Source organism: Lactuca virosa, chromosome 6 (assembly GCF_052849685.1).
Source record: "Lactuca virosa cultivar CGN04683 chromosome 6, Lactuca_virosa_CGN04683_v6, whole genome shotgun sequence".
Taxonomy (NCBI): domain Eukaryota; kingdom Viridiplantae; phylum Streptophyta; class Magnoliopsida; order Asterales; family Asteraceae; genus Lactuca; species Lactuca virosa.
The window spans coordinates 53919156-53939212 of NC_136431.1; the positions used below are offsets into that span (position 1 = coordinate 53919156).

Below are 20057 nucleotides of genomic sequence, written 5' to 3' on the forward strand. Positions count from 1 at the left end.
TCTTCTATAAAATGAATCTTATGGGTTGTTTCTATGGTTGTTTACATAAAGATAGGTCTTCATTTCCAAGGTATTTTTATGAGGTACCCTACACTCAGTTACTCGGATGGAATAGAGTACCGATTTGAAGATGTGGATTTGCCGGAATGGACAAGAATGAATTTGTAGTTTTCTTGAAAGATTCACACATGAGAAATATGAGCAGGTGCATTATTGTATGCCAAACTTGGAGTTTCCTGAAGGGTTGAGGATAATAGCTACATCGATCGACTATATGGATTTCATCGGGATAGGGTATGCTTGTGGCTGTATAATTCATGTGTACATAGTTCTCCTTGGTGTGAATTTGCATGATTGACTTAATGATGAAAAACCTGAAGTATTTAGTCTTAAAGACAATCATTCGGGTGTAAGAGATTTTCATGAAGATTTGTAAAGTGATATTAACATTTACATTGACCTACATAATTTGGAAATATAAGAGATGGATGATAAGGTTAACTTAGATGATTGCATTCCTATGAACAACACCAATAATGATGTGTTTTTTAGTAAGCTCTACCCAAAAGTGTGAAACATCTCGAAAATACAAGCCAAAAATTTCATTTTGAAAACATTACTAAAACGATAAGATCCAAATATTATATAAGAAAACCATAAGTCGTGTGTCTCAGAATGTCATAAAATATGTCTCATAACAAAACTGATGTCAAGATCATATCAAAATATCAAAGTCTAACTCCCAGGCTAAAACTGTGGTGGGTGCCATGCCATCATCCCGAGCCTTTCCCCTTGCTAGCTGAAGTACCTGAAACCAAAACTGAAACTGTAAGCACGAATCTTAGTGAGCTCCCCCAAATTACCACATACCATACAATATCATATAAAGCACATACTGGGCCTTGCCCGCTGCATCGGACCGAAGTCCGGAACTAACTAGGGGCTTGCCCCCTACATCGGACCGAAGTCCGGAACTGACTAGGGCCTTGCCCTCTGCATCGGACTGAAGTCCGGAACTAACTAGGGTCTTGCCCTCTGCATCGAACCGAAGTCCGGAACTAACTAGGGCCTTGCCCACTGCATCGGACCGAAGTCCGGAACTAACTAGGGCCTTGCCCACTGCATCGGACCAAAGTCCGGAACTGACTGAACATAGCATATCATAATCATAACACATAATAATAACACATTTACTGCATACTGCATCGGACCACAGTCCGGAACACATAACACATAGACATGCCTGAATCACAAAGACATCAAGCATACTGAACTACTTCTCGGGACCACCCCGGTATCGGACCGCAGTCCAGATCTACTGCTATCTAAATGGGTCGGCATTGTGGCCGTAGACCTGTTCCTACTGGAAGGAAACTCACCTCGTGAAGCTGACTGCTTAAAAACTGAGCGAGAAACATCTGACAGCTGCTCCGGCAACTCCCCCTACAATTTCCACAAAGGCACTTAGTCAGAACTGATCACTAATCTTAGAGTAAAGCGACTATTTTACTCCTGGTCAAAGTCAACTTCCAGTTGACCTGACTTGCCGAGTCTCTATCTTCTCTTCTGCTCCCTACCCGATTCTACTCGCCGAGTTTAGCAAAGACTCGACGAGTTCTCCTTATTTAATAACATCGAGTCAATCTTCATCCGACTCGCTGAGTTGTATGAACAACTCGTCGAGTCCACCTCCCTCATATGAACATGTCCAGTCTACGACTCGCCGAGTTGTATGAACAACTCGTCGAGTCTGTTCTTGTGGGTAAGAAGATTGCCTTGGACTCGCCGAGTGTGTTCTTACACTCGTCGAGTCCCATGGCTTCCAGGTTATGGCTATGTCTTAATACGTCGATCCACTCCTCTGAACTTGACTAAGTCCCTGCTTTCACTCAACTGGGCTCCTTCGAACCACGACAGATTGGGGACTTCAAGCCCCGGACTCGCCGAGCTCCAAGAACAACTCGGCGAGTCGCCTAATGTCCAAGTCTCTAACTCGATTTCTGATGTACAAATCTCACCCAAAAGATAGATATGGGCTTCTAAGGTCGTTCTAACACGTAAAGTCATGAACTTTACATGCATGCATGCATCAATGGAGCTTAAAAGGCCGAAAATGGAGGTTTTAGCATGCATGGGGTTCTCATGGCCCTAAAGATGGCACCTTTATGCCATGAGGACCCTTCAAGGTCCTAGATCTGAAGGTGAAACAACTTGGGACGTCCAAATCCCAAGAGTCAAGCTTCTTAACCCAAAATAACCATAAGAAGATCTAGGAAATCATAAGTCACGAGGGAAGTTTTATTACCAGAAAGTGAGGGGAAAGTGATGCTGATTCTGGATCTGAACTCTTTTCTTGAAGTCTTCCCTCTTCCTCTTCTTTACCTAAACTTCAACACAAAAGATATCTCAAGAAATGACACTCAAATACTCACAATACTCAAAGGTGGCGATTTAGGGTTTTCTGGGTACAGAAGGAGTGACAAGGGAGGCCAAAGGGGCTTTATGTTCCTTAAATAGGCGAACAAACCCTTAAAATTAGGGTTCTCATCAGACAGCGCCTACTCGCCGAGTCGGTCTTCCGACTCGTCGAGTAGGTTACTTATTTCCCTGATCCGGATTCGATCTGACTCGACGAGTCGGGCCATCAACTCGTCGAGTCCAAGAGTGAAATTATAAGATTGACTTAAGTTAAAAGCATACCTGGAATCCGGGTGTTACAAAGTGAATCCAACTCGAGACAGTCCACTTCATGCGGAGCCATATCGTCATATGCATGACAATGAGGCAATATTTGATGAGAAAACAACCTTTAATGAAGATATTCACTAGAAAAAGCAGAAGCATGTGCTAGGTATGAGATTTGAAATTCCTAAACAGTTAAAACATATATTGTATAATTATGATGTTGTTAATGGTTATTAGTTATGTTATAAAAAATATAGCATGAGACTTTTAGTTAAATGTTGTTCTAACCAATGCAAGTTCAGACCGTGGGCTTCATGGATGAGTGAATAACACTATTTCCAAATGAAGTCTCTCATAGATAAGCAAAATTATAAAAGAAATTGAAAATTGAAAATTGTTAGCTATGCTTGGATTGGTAACCATTACACTAACACAAATTTTACACAAACAAAATTTAAGTGTTAGGCTACTTAGGAAAGAGGTTAAAAAGAAATTTGGTATAGAAGTAGGTATGTGATATATGGATGAGCATTTGGACCGGGGAACCGGCCGGAACCGGATAGAATCGATCGGGCCGGGACCGGGACGATATTCTTGTGGATTTTAAGAATCGGGAACTGGTAGGAACCGGAACCGCTGGAACCGGTAAAAACCGGTAGAACCGGCAAAAACCAAAACCGTATGTTGCTATTTCTCGAGGACCGGTTCCAACATTGAAGACACGATAAGAACCGGTAGAACCGGAACCGGCGGTCCGATTTGGTTCTTAATTTCGTCCGACTTCGGTTTCTGGGTCGGGTCCGGTTCGGACCGGTTCTAGCCCGATCGGTTCCTTTGCTCATCCATAATGGGATAATATATGAGAGCAAGGAAACATGTAATTCTAAGGCTGGACAGAATCATAGCGGAAAGAGGGAGCGGGAGCCTTCTCGCACGACGGAACACCGGACCGTTGCTGCGGGAGGCGGAGGTGCGGAAACCGGAGAGGGAAGATACCCCGCGTTCTCTCTCCGTCTATCATTGGCCGGATCAAATTGTTTTTTTTTTTTGTGAAATAGCCATTGATTAACGGTAAAAAAAATAATTTTTTCTTTTTTTTCTTTTTTTTTTTACCAACGGATATATGCATTTAAACCAATTTTTTTTTTGTTTTTTTTACCTTTTTAAACACCTATAAATACCCAACTATTTACCTTCAATCAACATTCAAACAAACCCTCTATTCTCTCTATTTTCTTTTAAAAAAAAAAAAGAATCCCGACAATCAAACCCCAACTTCCGATCGAAGGAAAAAAAGCCATGGTTCGAGTTTAAACATCCCTACTCGAAACATTTTTGCTATCGATTCATCACCACAAGGAGTTTATCGCCCCCAACTCGATGCTCCCATTCAATCCCCACTATAATTTCAATACCAAAATGTTGGACAATATTACCCGATCCAAGTTCCAAATGTTACGCCGCAAATGTTTTCAATCTTTGTTGTTTTTCCGGATCAACAATCGCCAAATCAACCTCAACCCCAAACCCAACCCCAAACTCAAACCCAAACCCAACAACAACACCAACTTGTTGATGAGTTTGATGACTCGGAAGAAGAAGAGATGGTTGCCGAAACTCAACCCACACCACCCCCACAAAGACGTAAAGGGAAAAAACAAGCGCGCGAGGGTGTCACACAACCGGGAAGACAAAAGCCGACAGCATGGCTTCCACAAGAAGAGCTAGTTTTGGTCAAAGCTTAGACTGACATTTCTTAGGATTCGATTCAAGGAAACGCACAACCGGGATACCATTTTTGGTTTCACATTTTAGAACGGTTTCGAGAGGAGCTAGCAAAATGTGACGACTACCGTACGAAACATCAACTGAATTCAAAGTTTCGAGAAATAGCAAATGGAGTTTCAAAAATAAACGGGTTGTACAACAACCTAAAACCCCAACGAAAAAGCGGCCAAGGCGACGAACAAATACTTCAAGAAGCTTTGCAATTTTACTTTGAGGAAGTCGGAAAACCATTCAAGTGGCACGATTGTTGGAAATTATTGGTCCGATGTCCTAGGTGGAAAAAATACGAGCAAGATTTTATTTTTGGAGTCCAACAATCAACGCGAACGAAAACGGGCTCTAGTGGTTACACAACCTCCTCCAATGCTCGGGTCGGTCTAAATTTAAATCAGGATGACGAACTCGAGCTAGAAGAAATTGTCCGCCCAATGGGTAGGGACAAAGCGAAGAGAAAGGGAAAATGGACTTCTTCGGGTGCATCAGATTTCACCATAGAGGTTGACGAAATACAGAAAATAACAGCGTCGTTTGATCGATATAATCTTAATTTCTTCGAACGTTTGGCGTTCGACAAAGAAAAAGAAGAAGCAATGAAAAAGGAGCGGACGGAGAGACAATAAATGGAAGATATAAAGTTTTTGATGGAAAACACTGATCATCTCTCGGGACCGGCTCTCGAGTTTGTGATGAAGAAGAGTGAAAAAATTATGAAAAAATATTTTCCGTAGGTCTTTGTTGGTTTGTTTGATTTTTAGTTTGTGTTTTTTTTTTCTATTTTTTTTTTAATTTTTTAGTTTTTTAAATTTTAGGTTTATTGTAATTTTTATTTTAATTAATGAAATGCATTTTTTTTTAATTAATTTTTTTGGTTACTTTTAATTTAAAAATTATAAATCATAAAAATCAATTAATTTTATTTAAAAAAACAGTGAAAGAAGTCCTTTCCACTCATTCCTTGAGTTTTAGGTGAGGGAAAGAAAAGTGAGGGAAATGGTTGTATGACCCACAAAAAGTGAGGGAAGATTCCCTCCCATACCCTCCGGTCTAATTGAAGGAACACTTGTACAACACTATTCAAAGTTTTGGTCGTGTTTATAAAATGCAAATGTTGCACAAACAACCCGAACCGACCAGTTTGGGTTGTGTGTTCGGTAGTTTTTTTTTTGTTACAACTGATGGATTTGTGTATTAAAGCTTTTAAAATAATTTGGAAATTATATAGTTTATATGATATGATGTCACAATTTTCTATTTATTCTTATTTTATAGTTATAAGGAATATAAAAACTAAAAGTCTAAAACCGATGTTGTAGGGTTTTAGCATCTTTTTGGCCCAATAACTCAAACCCGTTCATAGCAACGAACCAGAAAACTTCTACCTCACAAACTCACATCAAAATGGCGACTGCAGCGGCTGCCGCTCGATCTATTTTCCGGTCATCCTCCGTCCGTAGCGCGGCGGCAAGAGCATCCTCCCAAGCCAAAGCTGCACGCTCTCCCTTTCGCATCGGTAGCCAGAATGCTCTCTCTAATCGCATTTTCAGGTAACACCGCCATTGAAACTCACGCCCACAGATCTATAAATTTCGTAATTTAATTTTCCTTCCGTCAGAAAACCTGATGTTTTCGTTTTTTCAAGATGCAAAACAAAATTCGTTGACGCCTTTAATTGATTTGAACTTTGAAGTGTCACCCCAAGGATATAATCGCATTCAGTCCTAAACATAAAGTTCAATTGTTTTATAAAAAATATCGAGCTAGAAGCTTGCGTAACTTCAATTTCCACAGCTTAATTTGCAATAGACGACTTATAATTATTGTGTATTTTCATTTTGAATGATTCAGATGTCCAGCTGAAATGAGTGCGTGTTTGGAATCATTGCAACCTTTTCACACTGCCACTGCTTCAGCATTGATGACTTCCATGCTTACCCTTTCTCAACGTGGTTACGGTTGGCTCCCTGAAGGTAAAGTTCAAATTTCCTTAAATTGTCATTAATTGTATCCAATTTACGAAACTATCTTCATTTACTTGGGTTATATGATTCTAAATTACATAGTGATACTGCTTTCTGCTATATTCATATACTTATAACACTAGACATTGTTTGGGGGCTTATGCAGTCACTTAGGAGGTAGCATTTTGAAGGCAATTTGTGTGGTTATGGTGATTTAAAGATCGTTTTGCATTTTTGATAGTTTTATCTTTATTTTGACACTGTGATTGTAGTTTTGTGAACTTCAAATTAGTTAGCAAAGACCCTTATAACCATCAAAGTATCATATTCTTCAAGGGTTTCCCACTTTTACAAGAGCAATTGTTGTTCTTTATGGGTTCTAGGTTTCATTCATGTCAAGGCAACTTTCTTGTGTGTTCTTGACATTTCATGGTTTGTTGAATCCTCTCATTCGAATAAGAGTTCTTTCATGTAACTTTGCATAGCTTATAAGTTTTCATTAACCCAGAATCAAGATTCAATTTTGATTGGATTTACACTCTACCCACTAAACTTATTGCCTATTCTTGTTTTTGATTTTCATCTTTAGAGGATGTGATCATCTGTATTGGAGTTTTTTTTTTTTTTTTTTTTTTTTTTTTTTTTTTTTTTTTTTTCTCTCTCTCTCCTTTTGGATCTCCATGTCTTTAGTTTGGCTTCCTAATAATTGGATTTTTTTTCTTTATTGATTAGGTATCTAGCAAAGCGTCATAGGGTCCCACCTTGATCTTCTTTCATTCAGTTTTGAGGTATGTTAGTATTCATCAAATGGGGTCTTTAGATCATTAGAGGTGTTAGGTCTCTTTAAGGTCAAGGAATCATCATCTTATACTTGTTTTTTGTCCCCAAAAAATGATCATATGATCTTTTCATTGTTTGATGGAATAAAATAAAACACAGTTGATTTTTTTTGTTTTTTTTAATGTTTTGGGTGGCATCTTTTTTGATGAAGTGGTACATGCTTGATTTGTAGGAGTTGACAGATGAAGATCGAGAAGCAAAGATGGAATGATTTGGATCTTTTTGTGTTTTTTTTTTAAAGATTTTGTTTGAATAGAAAAACATATAAGATCCATCAATAATGAATCAGAAACTTGTGAAATGAGTACAACAGATTTAAGATTATAATGCATGCATAACATAGCATTGGAGTAAATCTAGTTTTATAGTATGATATGCAAAATTAAATTGTGTTTACTATCAATTATACCATAATTGGAAATGAACTTATTATGAATTGTATCCTTGTTTAATCAGCTTGCAATGACGATGTGTGATGAGATTGAGTTGTCAGAAGATTGAAGCAAAAGCTTTGTTATGTTTGCAAAGAATTGCAGAAACTTGAATAAGCTTCTATGTCTTTGTTGACTTTTTCTTTTGGTGTTGATGGCATTAAAGCCTCAAGGCATGATATACAGAGTGTTCTTTTTATAACATAGAAACCCATTTGTATTATTATTGATTTCATGTTTTTTTGTTCATCTCAAACCCGAAAATGTTGAATCACAGTAATTGCAAAGTCAATGTATTTGATTCGGATTTGTTTAGGGGTTGTTTTGGTTGATCCTCGATTACATGATGATCATTAATCATTTGATGTTATTTATGTCAAAATGGTCATTATAAATTAATAAAAATAAGCTTTTATGGTAAAAAACAAATAAGCCAAAATATATAAACATGTTTTTTTTTTTTTTGAGTAAATTACACGGATAGTCCCTATGGTTTGTGTTAGTTTTCATGCTTGGTCCATAACTTATTTTTTGTAGCTTGGACCATCACTATTGTTTGTTTTTGCTATGTGCCTAGTACACCTAAAAAGACAATATTGCTCTTAATACTTATTTTTGTTTTTTTTTGTATTTATTAATTTTATTAAAAAAATAGAAATATACAGGACTTTCTTTTCTCCTACCCTGTACCCAAAGACGTGAAAACAAGTCTCGTTTCTTGCCCTTTTCCGGTCGGCGTTCCCATCCTCCACCACCACCCACCCCTCTTCCTCCTCCCTTCTCCCTCTTCATCGGAAACCTGCATCCCACCTCATATTTTCTTTCCCTACACATATAGAAGACCATAAACATGCATCTCTTGTTCCTATAGAACTACAACAACATTCTTGTTCCTTCATACACATACACAAGGTCATCAGAACCCTACACCTGCGCCGATTTATGTATTCAGACATTGAGTCCTACATAGACGTTGATTTGTAGATCCACACCACCACCAATTTGTATATATGACCACCGATTCATCCCCCACACACCGATTCATCAATGAAAACGATGGGATAAACAACTATCATTAACCCAACATCACCGATATTGCCAATCTCATTCTTTCTCTGTCTTAATTCACTACCTCTCGTCTAGGGTCCTTGCCGCCCCTATTCTCCTTGACTTGAAAAAGCTCCTAATTTGAGGTAATACTTGTCAATTTCATGTTTTTAGGTTAGCGATGGTAGAAGAGAAAGGGCGTTGGTCGGAATTTGGAACAGAGGATGAGGGGTGACCACGTCGAAATGTTTGAAATTGAAATGAAACCCTAAATTAGAAATCAAAATGTTTGAAACTACATCTAAGAAGAAGATCAATGAAGCAGAAATTATTTGAGACCCCATATGAGAAGCAGATCGACAATGGTATCCAAGTTCTACTTCCCCAAACTGCAAGCCCTTACTTCATCTCTCACCGCCCACTCAGTTTCCTGAAAGTCCACCATCAGCTTCGATTCATCCAGAATCAAATGAATTACTGTAAAAGAAAGGATGGGAGCAGGGGAAGTGATAGAACTGTGAGGGTGGACCCATTCAATTACTCTTTGAGCTCACCGGAGAAAACAAAGGAGGCTCTTTGGTCGGAGAATACATAAGAATTTTCAAAAATCTCAAAAATAAAATAGAAGGGTAAAACAGTCATTTAATATCTTTTAGGGACCAACAACATAACAAAACCATAACATAGGGACTGTCTGAGTTAAAAATAAAAATTAGAGACCAACCGTGCAAATTATCCCAAACCACAGGGAACATTCAATTAATTTACTCTTTTTATCATTTTAAGTATATAAAATAGTTTTGGCATAACACTTCAAAATGAACCAATCAAAATGAAGAAGAAGACCACAAGATGCTGTTGCTTATTTTATCACAATATCAACTCTTTCTTCTTTCATCATCCTTTGAAGTTTTTTGCTCAGAAAATGATGTGGTCTGATTAATTCCCTCTCATACCCAGGAAATGTCAAATTCGTATTTATCCACATTCATCAAAGTCAAAGGTGGTCAATGATTGCTTTTGTGAAATCCGAGGTTTTTGAAGATCCACCAAGATCTGCTGTTCTGTACTTTCTTTTTGCTATTGTTTTCAACACAGCTTCTTGTATCCTATCCGCTTTATCATTAATCTTTAAGTGTCTAAGCATTGATACACCACTCAATAACAAAGCAGTTGGATTTGCCAAATTCTACACATTATAATACATGTTTATAAAATATAAACATATGATTTATAAAAACTAAAAAGTAGCTTTAAATTTAATTAATAACACTCTAACCTTTCCAGCTATATCTGGAGCTGAACCATGTACAGCTTCTGCAACAGCAATTCCTCCCTCCCCAATATTTAAACTGCAAATCATCAAATCATCATCTCAAATAAAAATAAAATAATAATTTATGAATAAGTCAAAAAGAAAAATCAGATAGATATATTATATACCTTGGTGTTAATCCTAATCCTCCAATTAATCCAGCACAAAGATCACTTATAATATCACCATAAAGATTAGGCATCACTAACACATCAAATAAAGCTGGATTCTTTACAAGCTACATAAACAAAATAACTTCATGAATCACAAGTCTTGTTATTATTATTATTATTGTATTTTTTTTTTCTTGATTATGAAAATTGATACCATCATACAGCAATTGTCAATGACAACTTCCTCATATGTTATATCAGGGTACTTCTCAGCAACCTCACGACAACACTACAGATTTTAAAAAAATAAATAACAAAGTTAGTGTAATGAAAATGGTAAAAGCTTAAGTTAATGTTTAATTAATACCTTTAGAAATAAGCCATCAGTTTTCTGCATGATGTTAGCTTTGTGTATAGCAGAAACTCTTTTTCTACCATGAGCTTTAGCATAATGAAAAGCATATTCAGCCACTCTTAAACTTGCATGACGTGTTATGATTTTAAGACTTTCAACAACTCCCCTAACAACCTACAAGAAAGATCAGAATTTGCATAACATTGATTTGAATGTATCATGTATGATATGAATGATGAATCTATATGAAGATGATATAAACTTACTTGATGTTCAAGACCACTGTATTCTCCTTCTGTGTTTTCACGGATTGTGATGAGATTTACATCATCATATCGAGTTTTGTAACCAGGTAGACTGTAACATGGTCTGACATTTGCATACAGGTTTAGTTCTTTTCTTAATGTGAGATTCAAGGAACGATGACCTTTTCCAATTGGTGTAGCCATGGGACCTTTTAATCCAACCTTGTTTCTTCTTACAGATTCTAGACTTTCCCATGTGACAAAGCTTTGGGTTCTGGGATCTACTTCTGTCCCTACGTAATGTTCTTCCCATTCAATTGGGACTTCTGCAGCATTGAATATCTGCATAACGAGAAAAGCAAATTCAACATACATACATAATTTGATTAGCGATTACTATTCTAAATTGAATCTATACCAACTAAACAGTAGAATGATAATACGAAATTCTTAAACCCCAAACTATGCAACAAAAACCTAAAAATGAAAGAAATCAACAGCATAAGAATAACAAAACTGTGTTAAACAAACAAGGATCAGGTTTTAGCAATATATTGAGTATAAAGAAGGCGGAATTGAACCTGTTTGACGGAGGTTGCGATCTCGGGACCAATACCGTCGCCGGGGAAGAGAGTGGCGCGAATGAGATCGGAGGAGCTAGAAGAATAGCTCCGATCGGTCGGCGAGAAAAGCCTGTTGGTAGGGTTCCTGAAGGTGGTTGTGAATACCTCATCCGCTATGTGGATTCGGAGGAAACGTCTCGCAATCTGCAAAGCCATAGTTAACGATTTGCTGAAAGGAAACGCCAAGTGAAACGAAAGAAGTAAACTTCAGAAAGCGGTCTAATGTTAATCTAAGAGAGCATCCAGTTCCAAAGAAATCGAAAAAAGTCAAAAATTTTTTTTGTCAATTCTCTTTTCAAATAGTGATTATAGTTTGTTTAAGCCGAAATATAGAAATTACCATTAGAGTATTTTATGCCTTTTTATAAAAATACTAAGATTTTACAGTTGCGTGGCAATAGTAATGGATTTAAGAAAATGAACTATTTCAGTAGCAATAGAAACTTAGGAGAATAAGTTGTTAAATCAGAATAAAACCATGCATAGAAACTTAAAAGGAATTAAGTTGTGTAAAACACAAAAGTCATTGACCAACGCCATGCCAAACAAAATGCTTAAAAATAAGAATTACATTGTAAAAAAATACGTCGAAACGTAGACAAACTCGAATTTATATCGACATATATAATAAAAATAACCAAATAATTTTTTTTTTAAATAACGAACAAAAGTTCTAAATTTACGTCGAAATATTGATCACCTCGAATTTATAGTGACACATACATAAAAATAAACACGCAATATTTTTTAACTTAACAAAAAATTCAAAGCTTAAGGGTGAAAGCAGCATTTTAGAAAGTTGAAGGATGGTAACTATATACAAATTAAATTATATATATTACGGAGGTAAACACGAAATATTAGAAAATGAAATGGTGAAATTTAACATTTTAGAAAGTTAAAAATTATGAGTGTTAAAATAACATTTTAAAAAAGTAGAGAGGTTGAAAATGATGTAAAAATGATATTTATAAAAGTTCAAAGTTAAGGGAATAAAAATAATATTTTATAAAATATAGGAATGGAAAGCATCAATTTATAAAATAAAGGGATGAAAAATATTAATAGATAGAAAGTAAAGGGTTTAACCAAAGTCCGTGGAAAGCTCCATCGACTTTGGTTTTTAGTATATATATAATGTTTGTCGGTAAAAAATACAAAAAAATAATAATAGTGCTCTTAAGGCTATGGCCTATGGGGTATGGTTAGAAGATGTTCAGTAGGTAATGTCATATATGCGATCACATCCTCTACTATATGTTCCCTAGCATTTTAATATTCCATATTATTTATCTTTTTATTTTTTTATTATTTTTGACATTTATATTAAATAAAAAACATAATTAATAAACATAAATAAATATTTCACATTACTTAAAAACACATTACATTATTTAAATTTTAAACCTAAATAACTAAAAAAAACATAAAAACATAAAATTTCAAACCTAAATTATTAAAAAAAAAACATAAGACCACAGAAATTTAAACCTAAATGACTTAAAAAACATAGAAAATTAAAAACCTTAAAACCTAATTTCAATATTTTTCATGAACTTGTTGTTGGATTTTTAGAAACACAACTAGATTTTCCGAGTCGATATCCGGTTACGACTTTGTGTTTAAAATTTGAAGATTGGTAAGTGCTAGTTTCCAGCGACGAGCTTCCTCCACTGCTTCATATTTTTTTGTAAAAAACTTGGAGTTTTGTCAATTTTTTCCGCAAGTACGGCTTCACTATTCGCTTTTCTGCTTGAAGACGCCGCCTTTTTCCCTTTGTCCCTTCCCGGTGGTCGACGAAGTTGGACTTCCGGTGGACCATCCCCCTCGGTGTCGTCGAAGTCTTCATTGAGGTTGACGCCAAAACCCACATCAGACTCGGAAGTTCTTGGCCTTTTGGTGGAGCCGGTGGTCGATTTCGAATGTGAAGTCTCCAGTTTAAAGACTTATTTTGGACTCTTACGACAAATTTCTCACGTTTTTTGGTGGCCGAATGCTTTACCGCCGTTGGGAACCATGTATTGTTGGCAAGCAGTTGATAAAATATTGAAATCGTTGTTACCACTTTTATGCATATTTTTAAGATTTTCAAATATGTCATTAAACTTGGTGCAAACCGCTCGTAGTTCATGCCATTTTCCATTGACCACGTCGTACGTTCGATCTGTTTTCCTTCCCAAAAGCGAGTGAAAGTGGTCTAAAATACGAAACCAAAAACTGTTTACCGTTTAAGCGTTGCCCGTCCTCGAGTCACACAATATGAAAATCCAAGCTTTAAATAAAGCTTCCTCCCTCATCTTCGTTCCAAGTCGTTCCTCTTTTTTGTAACTTTTCCTTTTGGTTGCCTTCTTCTTGATGGTTGTGTTTCTTGGATCTGTTCGTCGTCGTCATTGTCAAGGTTTATAAGTTGGGATTGAGATAATGAGACTTGAGATGGTTGTGTTTGGAATTGTTGAGGTTGAGAAGTTTGTGGTTGAAATTGTTGAAATTGCGAAACTTAGGGTTGAAATTGTTGAAAAGCTTGAAATTGGGGTTGATTGAATTGTTGTGGTCTTTGTTGTTGGAAATAGTTTGGTTGATATGAAATGTTGGTAAATAGAGGTTGTTCTTGGATTGAGGATGTTAACATTTACATGTAGTTAAGGTGTTGATATTGATCATTTGGAGTGTTTGAGGTTGTTGGGGGTGTTTGGAGTGGTTTAGGTATTTTTATTTGAATCTATTTTTTTTAATTGAATGTGTTGAGTGGGTTCAAAAGGATAGTGTTTTGCGTGTGTTTTGGGTTGGGAAAGATGAAGAAAAATAAAAGAGAAAAAGTGATGTGGCAGTGGGTTCAGTGGGACTGTTACATCAATTTTTGTCTCTCATTTTTCTTCATCTTTCCCAACCCACAACACACGAAAATCCTATATTTCTCAACCCATTCAATTACAAAACAACTAATATACAAGTTTTAAAATACATGGTACAAGAGAAAATGAGAGAGAAAAAATAGATAGAGATGATGAAGTGGGTTAGTGAAACCAATTAAACAACCCGGAGTGGTACCGACGGTAACTCTATTGTTAATTAAGATTTTACTTTGATTGTTTTGTATTTTTTTTAATTGAATGGGCTGAGTGAGTTGAAAAAGATAGAGTTTCCGTGTGTTTGGGCTGGGAAAAATAAAGAAAAATGAAAAAGAAAAACTAATGTGGTAGTGAGTTTGGGTTAGGAGGGAATGAATCCCTTCTCCCTAACATCTACATTAATCATATTTAAGTGCCATGTATTTGGGATATTCTACCGTATGTAAACCTTTTCTACATTCAAAAAGGGTCTCATGTGTACCTTCTGCCATTTTGATGTCAATAATTTTAATACTCTGTTTAATCCCTATAGTTAAAATGTTTTGGTTAACGCTTACGAGTTACAACTTATAAGTTATAACGCTTACGAGTTACAACTTATAAGTTTATAAAACACTAGCAAGTCCTACATTATTATTATTATTATTATTATTATTATTATTATTATTATTATTAAACGTGGGCGATAATGCCATCATTATGATTTGGTAATTAAATTCTAAACTAGTAAATAAAATTTGTAATTACTAAGCTTCTGTTAAAAACTCACATGTTGTGATGCATGCAGGTGGCACAAGAGAAACATATTTTCATGGTCTTTGTTTATTAGGTACCATGTATGTCAATGATGTTATGTTCATGGGAGTAGTACATATGTAACTTCTTAGATCTTAAAAGACTACTTAGAATCTTAGATGTTTTAGCGTTGCTTCATTGTTGAAACTCAATTTCGTTAAAATTAAAGCGTTGGATTTAGGTGTGGAAAAATCAAAAAATTCTTGAATGGAAAATTCCTAAATTGTGAACACGATGTTTTTTTTTTCCTTTCACCTATCTTGGAGTCTCGATAGACGCGAATATGAAGGATTATACACACTGTGGCTCCAACTTTTGCTTAAAATCCAAATTAAACAATTGGAAATCAAAAAATAACATTGTTGAAATCGGTACTTGGAAGCTTATACCGTTATATTTCTTCTCCATTTTTAAAGCACCCAAGGAAGTGATTGGTAACCTTGAAAGTATTATAAGGAACTTTTTTTATGAGGCAGAGACGTTACAAAAAAAAAAAAAAAAAGAAGAAGAAGAAGATAAATTAGGTTAATTGGCAACAAAATGATCTCCCCAAAAGATATAGGTGGTCACTCGCTTGTTTAAGAAACTTCAATTTAGCCCTACTTTCTTAATGGTGGTGGAGGATTAAAGATAACTGGGACAACTTTTGGCCGCTTTATTCGAGCGATACATAAATATAAGGGACATGATAAAAATTCGATAGCTAGGAAAAGTATTGCATGGCTTTGGTATCTAATTTCAAACAGTTTATGTAGAGATGTGGTCCAAACCTTTTCAAAAGAAAGTTTAGCATTAGAAATTCCACCCTTTTGGGAAGATTCGTGGCTCGTAAACACAACGCTCATAGAAAAATTCTCACGTCTTTATATTATTGAGTCTGAAAAGAACTGTTTGGTTTCGAACATATATGACAACGAAAACTCAGTAAATTCATGGTGATATAAACGACAAAACACATCAATAACAGGTGGAGGAATCTCATGAACGACAAGAATTAATGACTCTCTTACAAGGCTAGGAATAATTTTCCAATCTATCGGACTCATAGGTATGGTTGGGAGACCACACAAAAAAAATTATCTGTTACAATTGATGTTGTTGGGTTTCCCAGTTTCGTTTTGGTTTTAAACTCAAATTTTAATAGAATCCTTAACTAACTTCAAATCTTGTTATATAAACATGAAGTTGAAGTATCTTTTGATATTTGAATCGATGTGGGACTCAGAGTAAATATCAAATGAAGCATGAGGATAACACGTTTATATAATAGATGAAAATAACTGAGTTTACATGTGTTTGGCGATGTGAGATAGAATAGCTGGAAAAATAAAACAATATAATAGTTGGAAAAATAAAAAAAATGTAAACAAATGATTTGTAAGGAGCAAGAATTGATCTCAAGACCTTTGTTTCAATAAGCCAACACATAGATCAACTATTTGTTTGTGCTTATAAGTGAATGGATGCATATATATTATACACTACATAAAACAAAATTTTTCTAAAAAAATTGCACTATCAAATTTTTTTTTGAGGGGTATCTCGGGATACCCCTTGGGTCCACCCTGTTACAAATTAGCACTCGCTTTAAAATCTTACCCATGAACCGACAATTATACAATGGGATAACCGGTTTCAAATTAAAATTAATTATTTTACTTACAATAGTAGTCTGGAAGTGTGCGAGTGGTGCAGTTATATAGGGCTCTAATTATAAGGTCATCTTGCTCATTTTTTGAAGATGCATGAAAGTAGTACATGACATGTCCATTATGTCTTCTGTTGGAAAGTTTTTTTATAGCAATTTCAATTTATTATTATTGACTAGAGACCTATATATGATGCCCATACAAGGCACTTACAAGATGATTTTATCAACTTTAACTTTTGAATTTAAACAGTTGGAAATTTACTTAATAACATTTTTACAATCTTGTCTTATAGCACCTCAACTTGATTTTCATACAAGGCCTCCGAAATTTTAGGTTTTGGCTTGTTTATTTGGCGTCCCATGGTAAATAGTATCCCTCTAGCATCAAATCTTGCTCTTTGTGGTGTTTCGATGCAAAGTATTTATTGGATTAAGGCATCTTAGCTCATAACTAAATTGATATATTCTTGAAAACAAAGTTCTTTTTGGGTGCCCTCATAACCAAAAATAGCTAGAAATGATATTAGGAGAGAGAATGACAATCTATTAGATTATTATATGATTAATCAACTAATTGGAAATTATGAGAAAATGGTTTGTTAATGTATTATGTGATTGATGTATTAATTAGAAGCAGATAATTGATTTGTTAATTTATTATGTGATTAATAAATTAATATGACATCAATAGTTAAATAATTAATTTGCTAATCTATATTGTTAATAAATTAATATGAAATCAATAAAAATTAATTAATTATTAATCAGAATTAATCTAGAATTAATTCAGGATTAATTGGAATTAATTAAATGTGCACCGGGTGAATTGTAATTGTTCAATAGAACAAAAGAAACAATTCTAGAACTATCCAAGACATGGACAGTTTTGGAGTGATTCTTAGGGTTTCTGGAAGCATCCTGGTTGCATATAAGGAAAAGATTTGAACTTGGATTAAATCTATTATTTAATCAATTCAAATATGGCTTTGTCTGCAAGTTACCTAAACTATAAATATGACCATTTGGCTCATTATTTTCGTGCACAACCTTTCTAAGAGGCTTATGAACGAAAATTCATTCTCTTTCCTCTCTTTCCTCTTCATTCAATGGTTTCTAGGGTATTGAGTGTGAGCCATTAGAGACATTATACTTTTGGTGCTAGCTTTCCAAGATCAACTACAAGGGATTGAAGTGAATTGTCACTACAAACAATATTACATTTAGTGGCACAAATGTTTTTATGCCACTATATATTGAAAATCACAATAGCTCGCTCCTATTTCCCTGAAAATTCTAATTTCAAGTTGCCCGCTCCTATTTCCCCCATCATTAATAGAGGATTTCGTCCACCCTAAACTTAAAAAGTAAAGAAGGAAAAAAGACTGGTCTCGATCATATACCCTAATCTCCGTTCCTTCCCTAGTTCCAATCCTTGCCCAAATTCTCGTGGATCTCTACTCACTTGCCAATCGTTCATAAGAATATTTGGTGAGTACTTTCGGCCGCTTCGCTCAATCATCTCCAATCCTCTGTTTATTTTTTTGAGTTCCGATAGGGCTTGTTGTTAGGAGATGAACAACACGAGTTCCAATTAGGGCTTGCAGTTGGATCCCTCCCGTTTACAATTAAGAAACGTAAGTTGTTTGTATTCATGCATTTTCTGGTTTTTATTGATCGCATCTTTGTGATTTATTTATTTTCATCAAGAGGATGATCTGGTATTTTCTGGTGTGTTGGAACGACCCTGCTACCCAAGTTCAACAAGGTTCAATTCCTTTCAGTTACCTAATTAGCGTTTATGAACTAAAATTTTGTGAATAGTTTAAATTCATAATTCTGTTCTTAGTTTTTCCCCGAAATATTAAATTATTAATCCATATTTTTGTTTAAACGATAATATGTGTAATAGATGGTGGCGATTAAACCCTACCCATTGTCTTTTGAGTTCTCCGTGTATCTAGTTCTTGTCTCTGGCTTAGACCGAAAATGATCTTAATTGGTTAAACGAGCTAGAAGACGACACCTAATTTGTAACTTTACTATGATGATATTTTTTCAACTTGTAGGTGTAGATATTGGACGATGTAAACCAAAAAATGTATCACTTACAATATTTTGTGTTGTTCAACAGCTTCTTCAACCTTCGTCCCTACAACCTCACAGGTAAACACATGATTTGTTAAACATCGTATTGGTGTTTTGGATCTTTATGGTCCTGTGTGTTTTTATATGAGAACCAAATCAGTAATAGTTTTGCTATTAATATTTTTTTTTGTGAGTTTGAGTTACTTTGTAAGTCTAATGATAACGAATGTCACAAAAGTGTTATTGTTGTTTTTTTGGTTATTATTATTTTTCTTTTTAGGGTTTTTTTGCTCATGTTTCATCTAAAATCATTTTTTGTATTATGATATGTTGTTATTAAAGAAACAATTATGTTTACTTTTTTTTTGTAAAACCAAAAGAATCAAAATCAACTCCATGTACCGTAATTTAAAGCTCACATGCTAACCTGTCAATCTTTTTTTTTTCAATTATAAGTATGTATTTATCCCTAATGACTCCCCTGTACCAAAGCGAAAGCATGCTTTTATTATTGAGAAAGATATATGTCATTGAAAAAAATATTTAACATAACTTGTAGGAAATTAGAATAAACAGATGATCACAGTGGCAATGTGAGATGCCTTTCTTCCAATTTTTGTTTCTTATTCGTAAAATCATATGTTGATTGCACTATTTTTCCTTTTGGTTTGGTAAAAAATTAACTTTTTTTTTATCTATTTTTTTTTGTAAAAAACTATTTAATAAGAAAGATATATGTTATTCTAAAAATTATTTGACAAAACTCCTTGTTTTTTTTCTGCTTCATGGTGCCATTATTATTGACAAAGATGGTTTGAGTACTAGACACTAATAGCTTCATGGATCGGTTTTCTTTGGTTAACATTTGTGTCTCCTTTTCCAATTTCAGGTTTCAAAGAAAGTGAACAAGATAGAGAGCAAGAAATGGAAGTCCATGGAGATGGAGCATTACTAAAGCTTTTAGATGCAAAGACAGAACTTGTAAAGTAAACGTTGACACCTACTAAGAAGCTCTTGAAGCTGTATGCTAATATTTAGTTCGAGGTCAATCATGTTTCATGATTCTTCACTAATAAGTATTTAGTTCGATAGGATTATGTTTTGAGTATTAGCACAATATTTAGGCCTATTAAACTTTTATGAATACATTTGTATTTTAAATATTAAGAATACGGTGGTTAGACAAGTTTAAATTGAAGTAGTGATTTTGTGTTTTCTATTTATTATCTTTATTGTCTTATTATTAATTTTTATCCATTTAAAATAAAAAAAATAAG

The 20057-nt window shown here is 34.9% G+C and overlaps 2 protein-coding genes across 5 annotated transcripts; one reads left to right on the top strand and one right to left on the bottom strand.

Moving 5' to 3' along the window:
* Window positions 1-5778: 5778 nt before the first annotated feature.
* Window positions 5779-8017, top strand: LOC145119301 (protein NUCLEAR FUSION DEFECTIVE 6, mitochondrial-like). 4 transcript variants are annotated; one of them, XM_079054940.1, is made up of 4 exons: window positions 5779-6017; window positions 6319-6440; window positions 7164-7219; window positions 7728-8017. In XM_079054940.1, the coding sequence occupies exons 1-3, from the start codon at window positions 5872-5874 to the stop codon at window positions 7169-7171; spliced, it is 276 nt and encodes a 91-aa protein (XP_078911066.1). In that variant the 5' UTR covers window positions 5779-5871; the 3' UTR covers window positions 7172-7219; window positions 7728-8017. The 4 variants fall into 4 exon arrangements, with proteins under 4 accessions (XP_078911066.1, XP_078911063.1, XP_078911064.1 ...); XM_079054939.1 differs by lacking the exon at window positions 7728-8017 and adding an exon at window positions 7444-7626 and having other exon boundaries at window positions 5780-6017; XM_079054937.1 differs by lacking the exon at window positions 7164-7219.
* A 1356-nt stretch (window positions 8018-9373) lies between these two features.
* Window positions 9374-11670, bottom strand: LOC145119300 (3-isopropylmalate dehydrogenase, chloroplastic-like). Its single transcript, XM_079054936.1, has 7 exons — window positions 11359-11670; window positions 10799-11119; window positions 10545-10706; window positions 10392-10466; window positions 10193-10302; window positions 10029-10101; window positions 9374-9938 (listed from the first exon to the last, which is right to left on the bottom strand). Exons 1-7 carry the CDS (start codon window positions 11554-11556, stop codon window positions 9747-9749), a joined length of 1131 nt encoding a protein of 376 aa, XP_078911062.1. The 5' UTR covers window positions 11557-11670; the 3' UTR covers window positions 9374-9746.
* Window positions 11671-20057: the final 8387 nt, after the last annotated feature.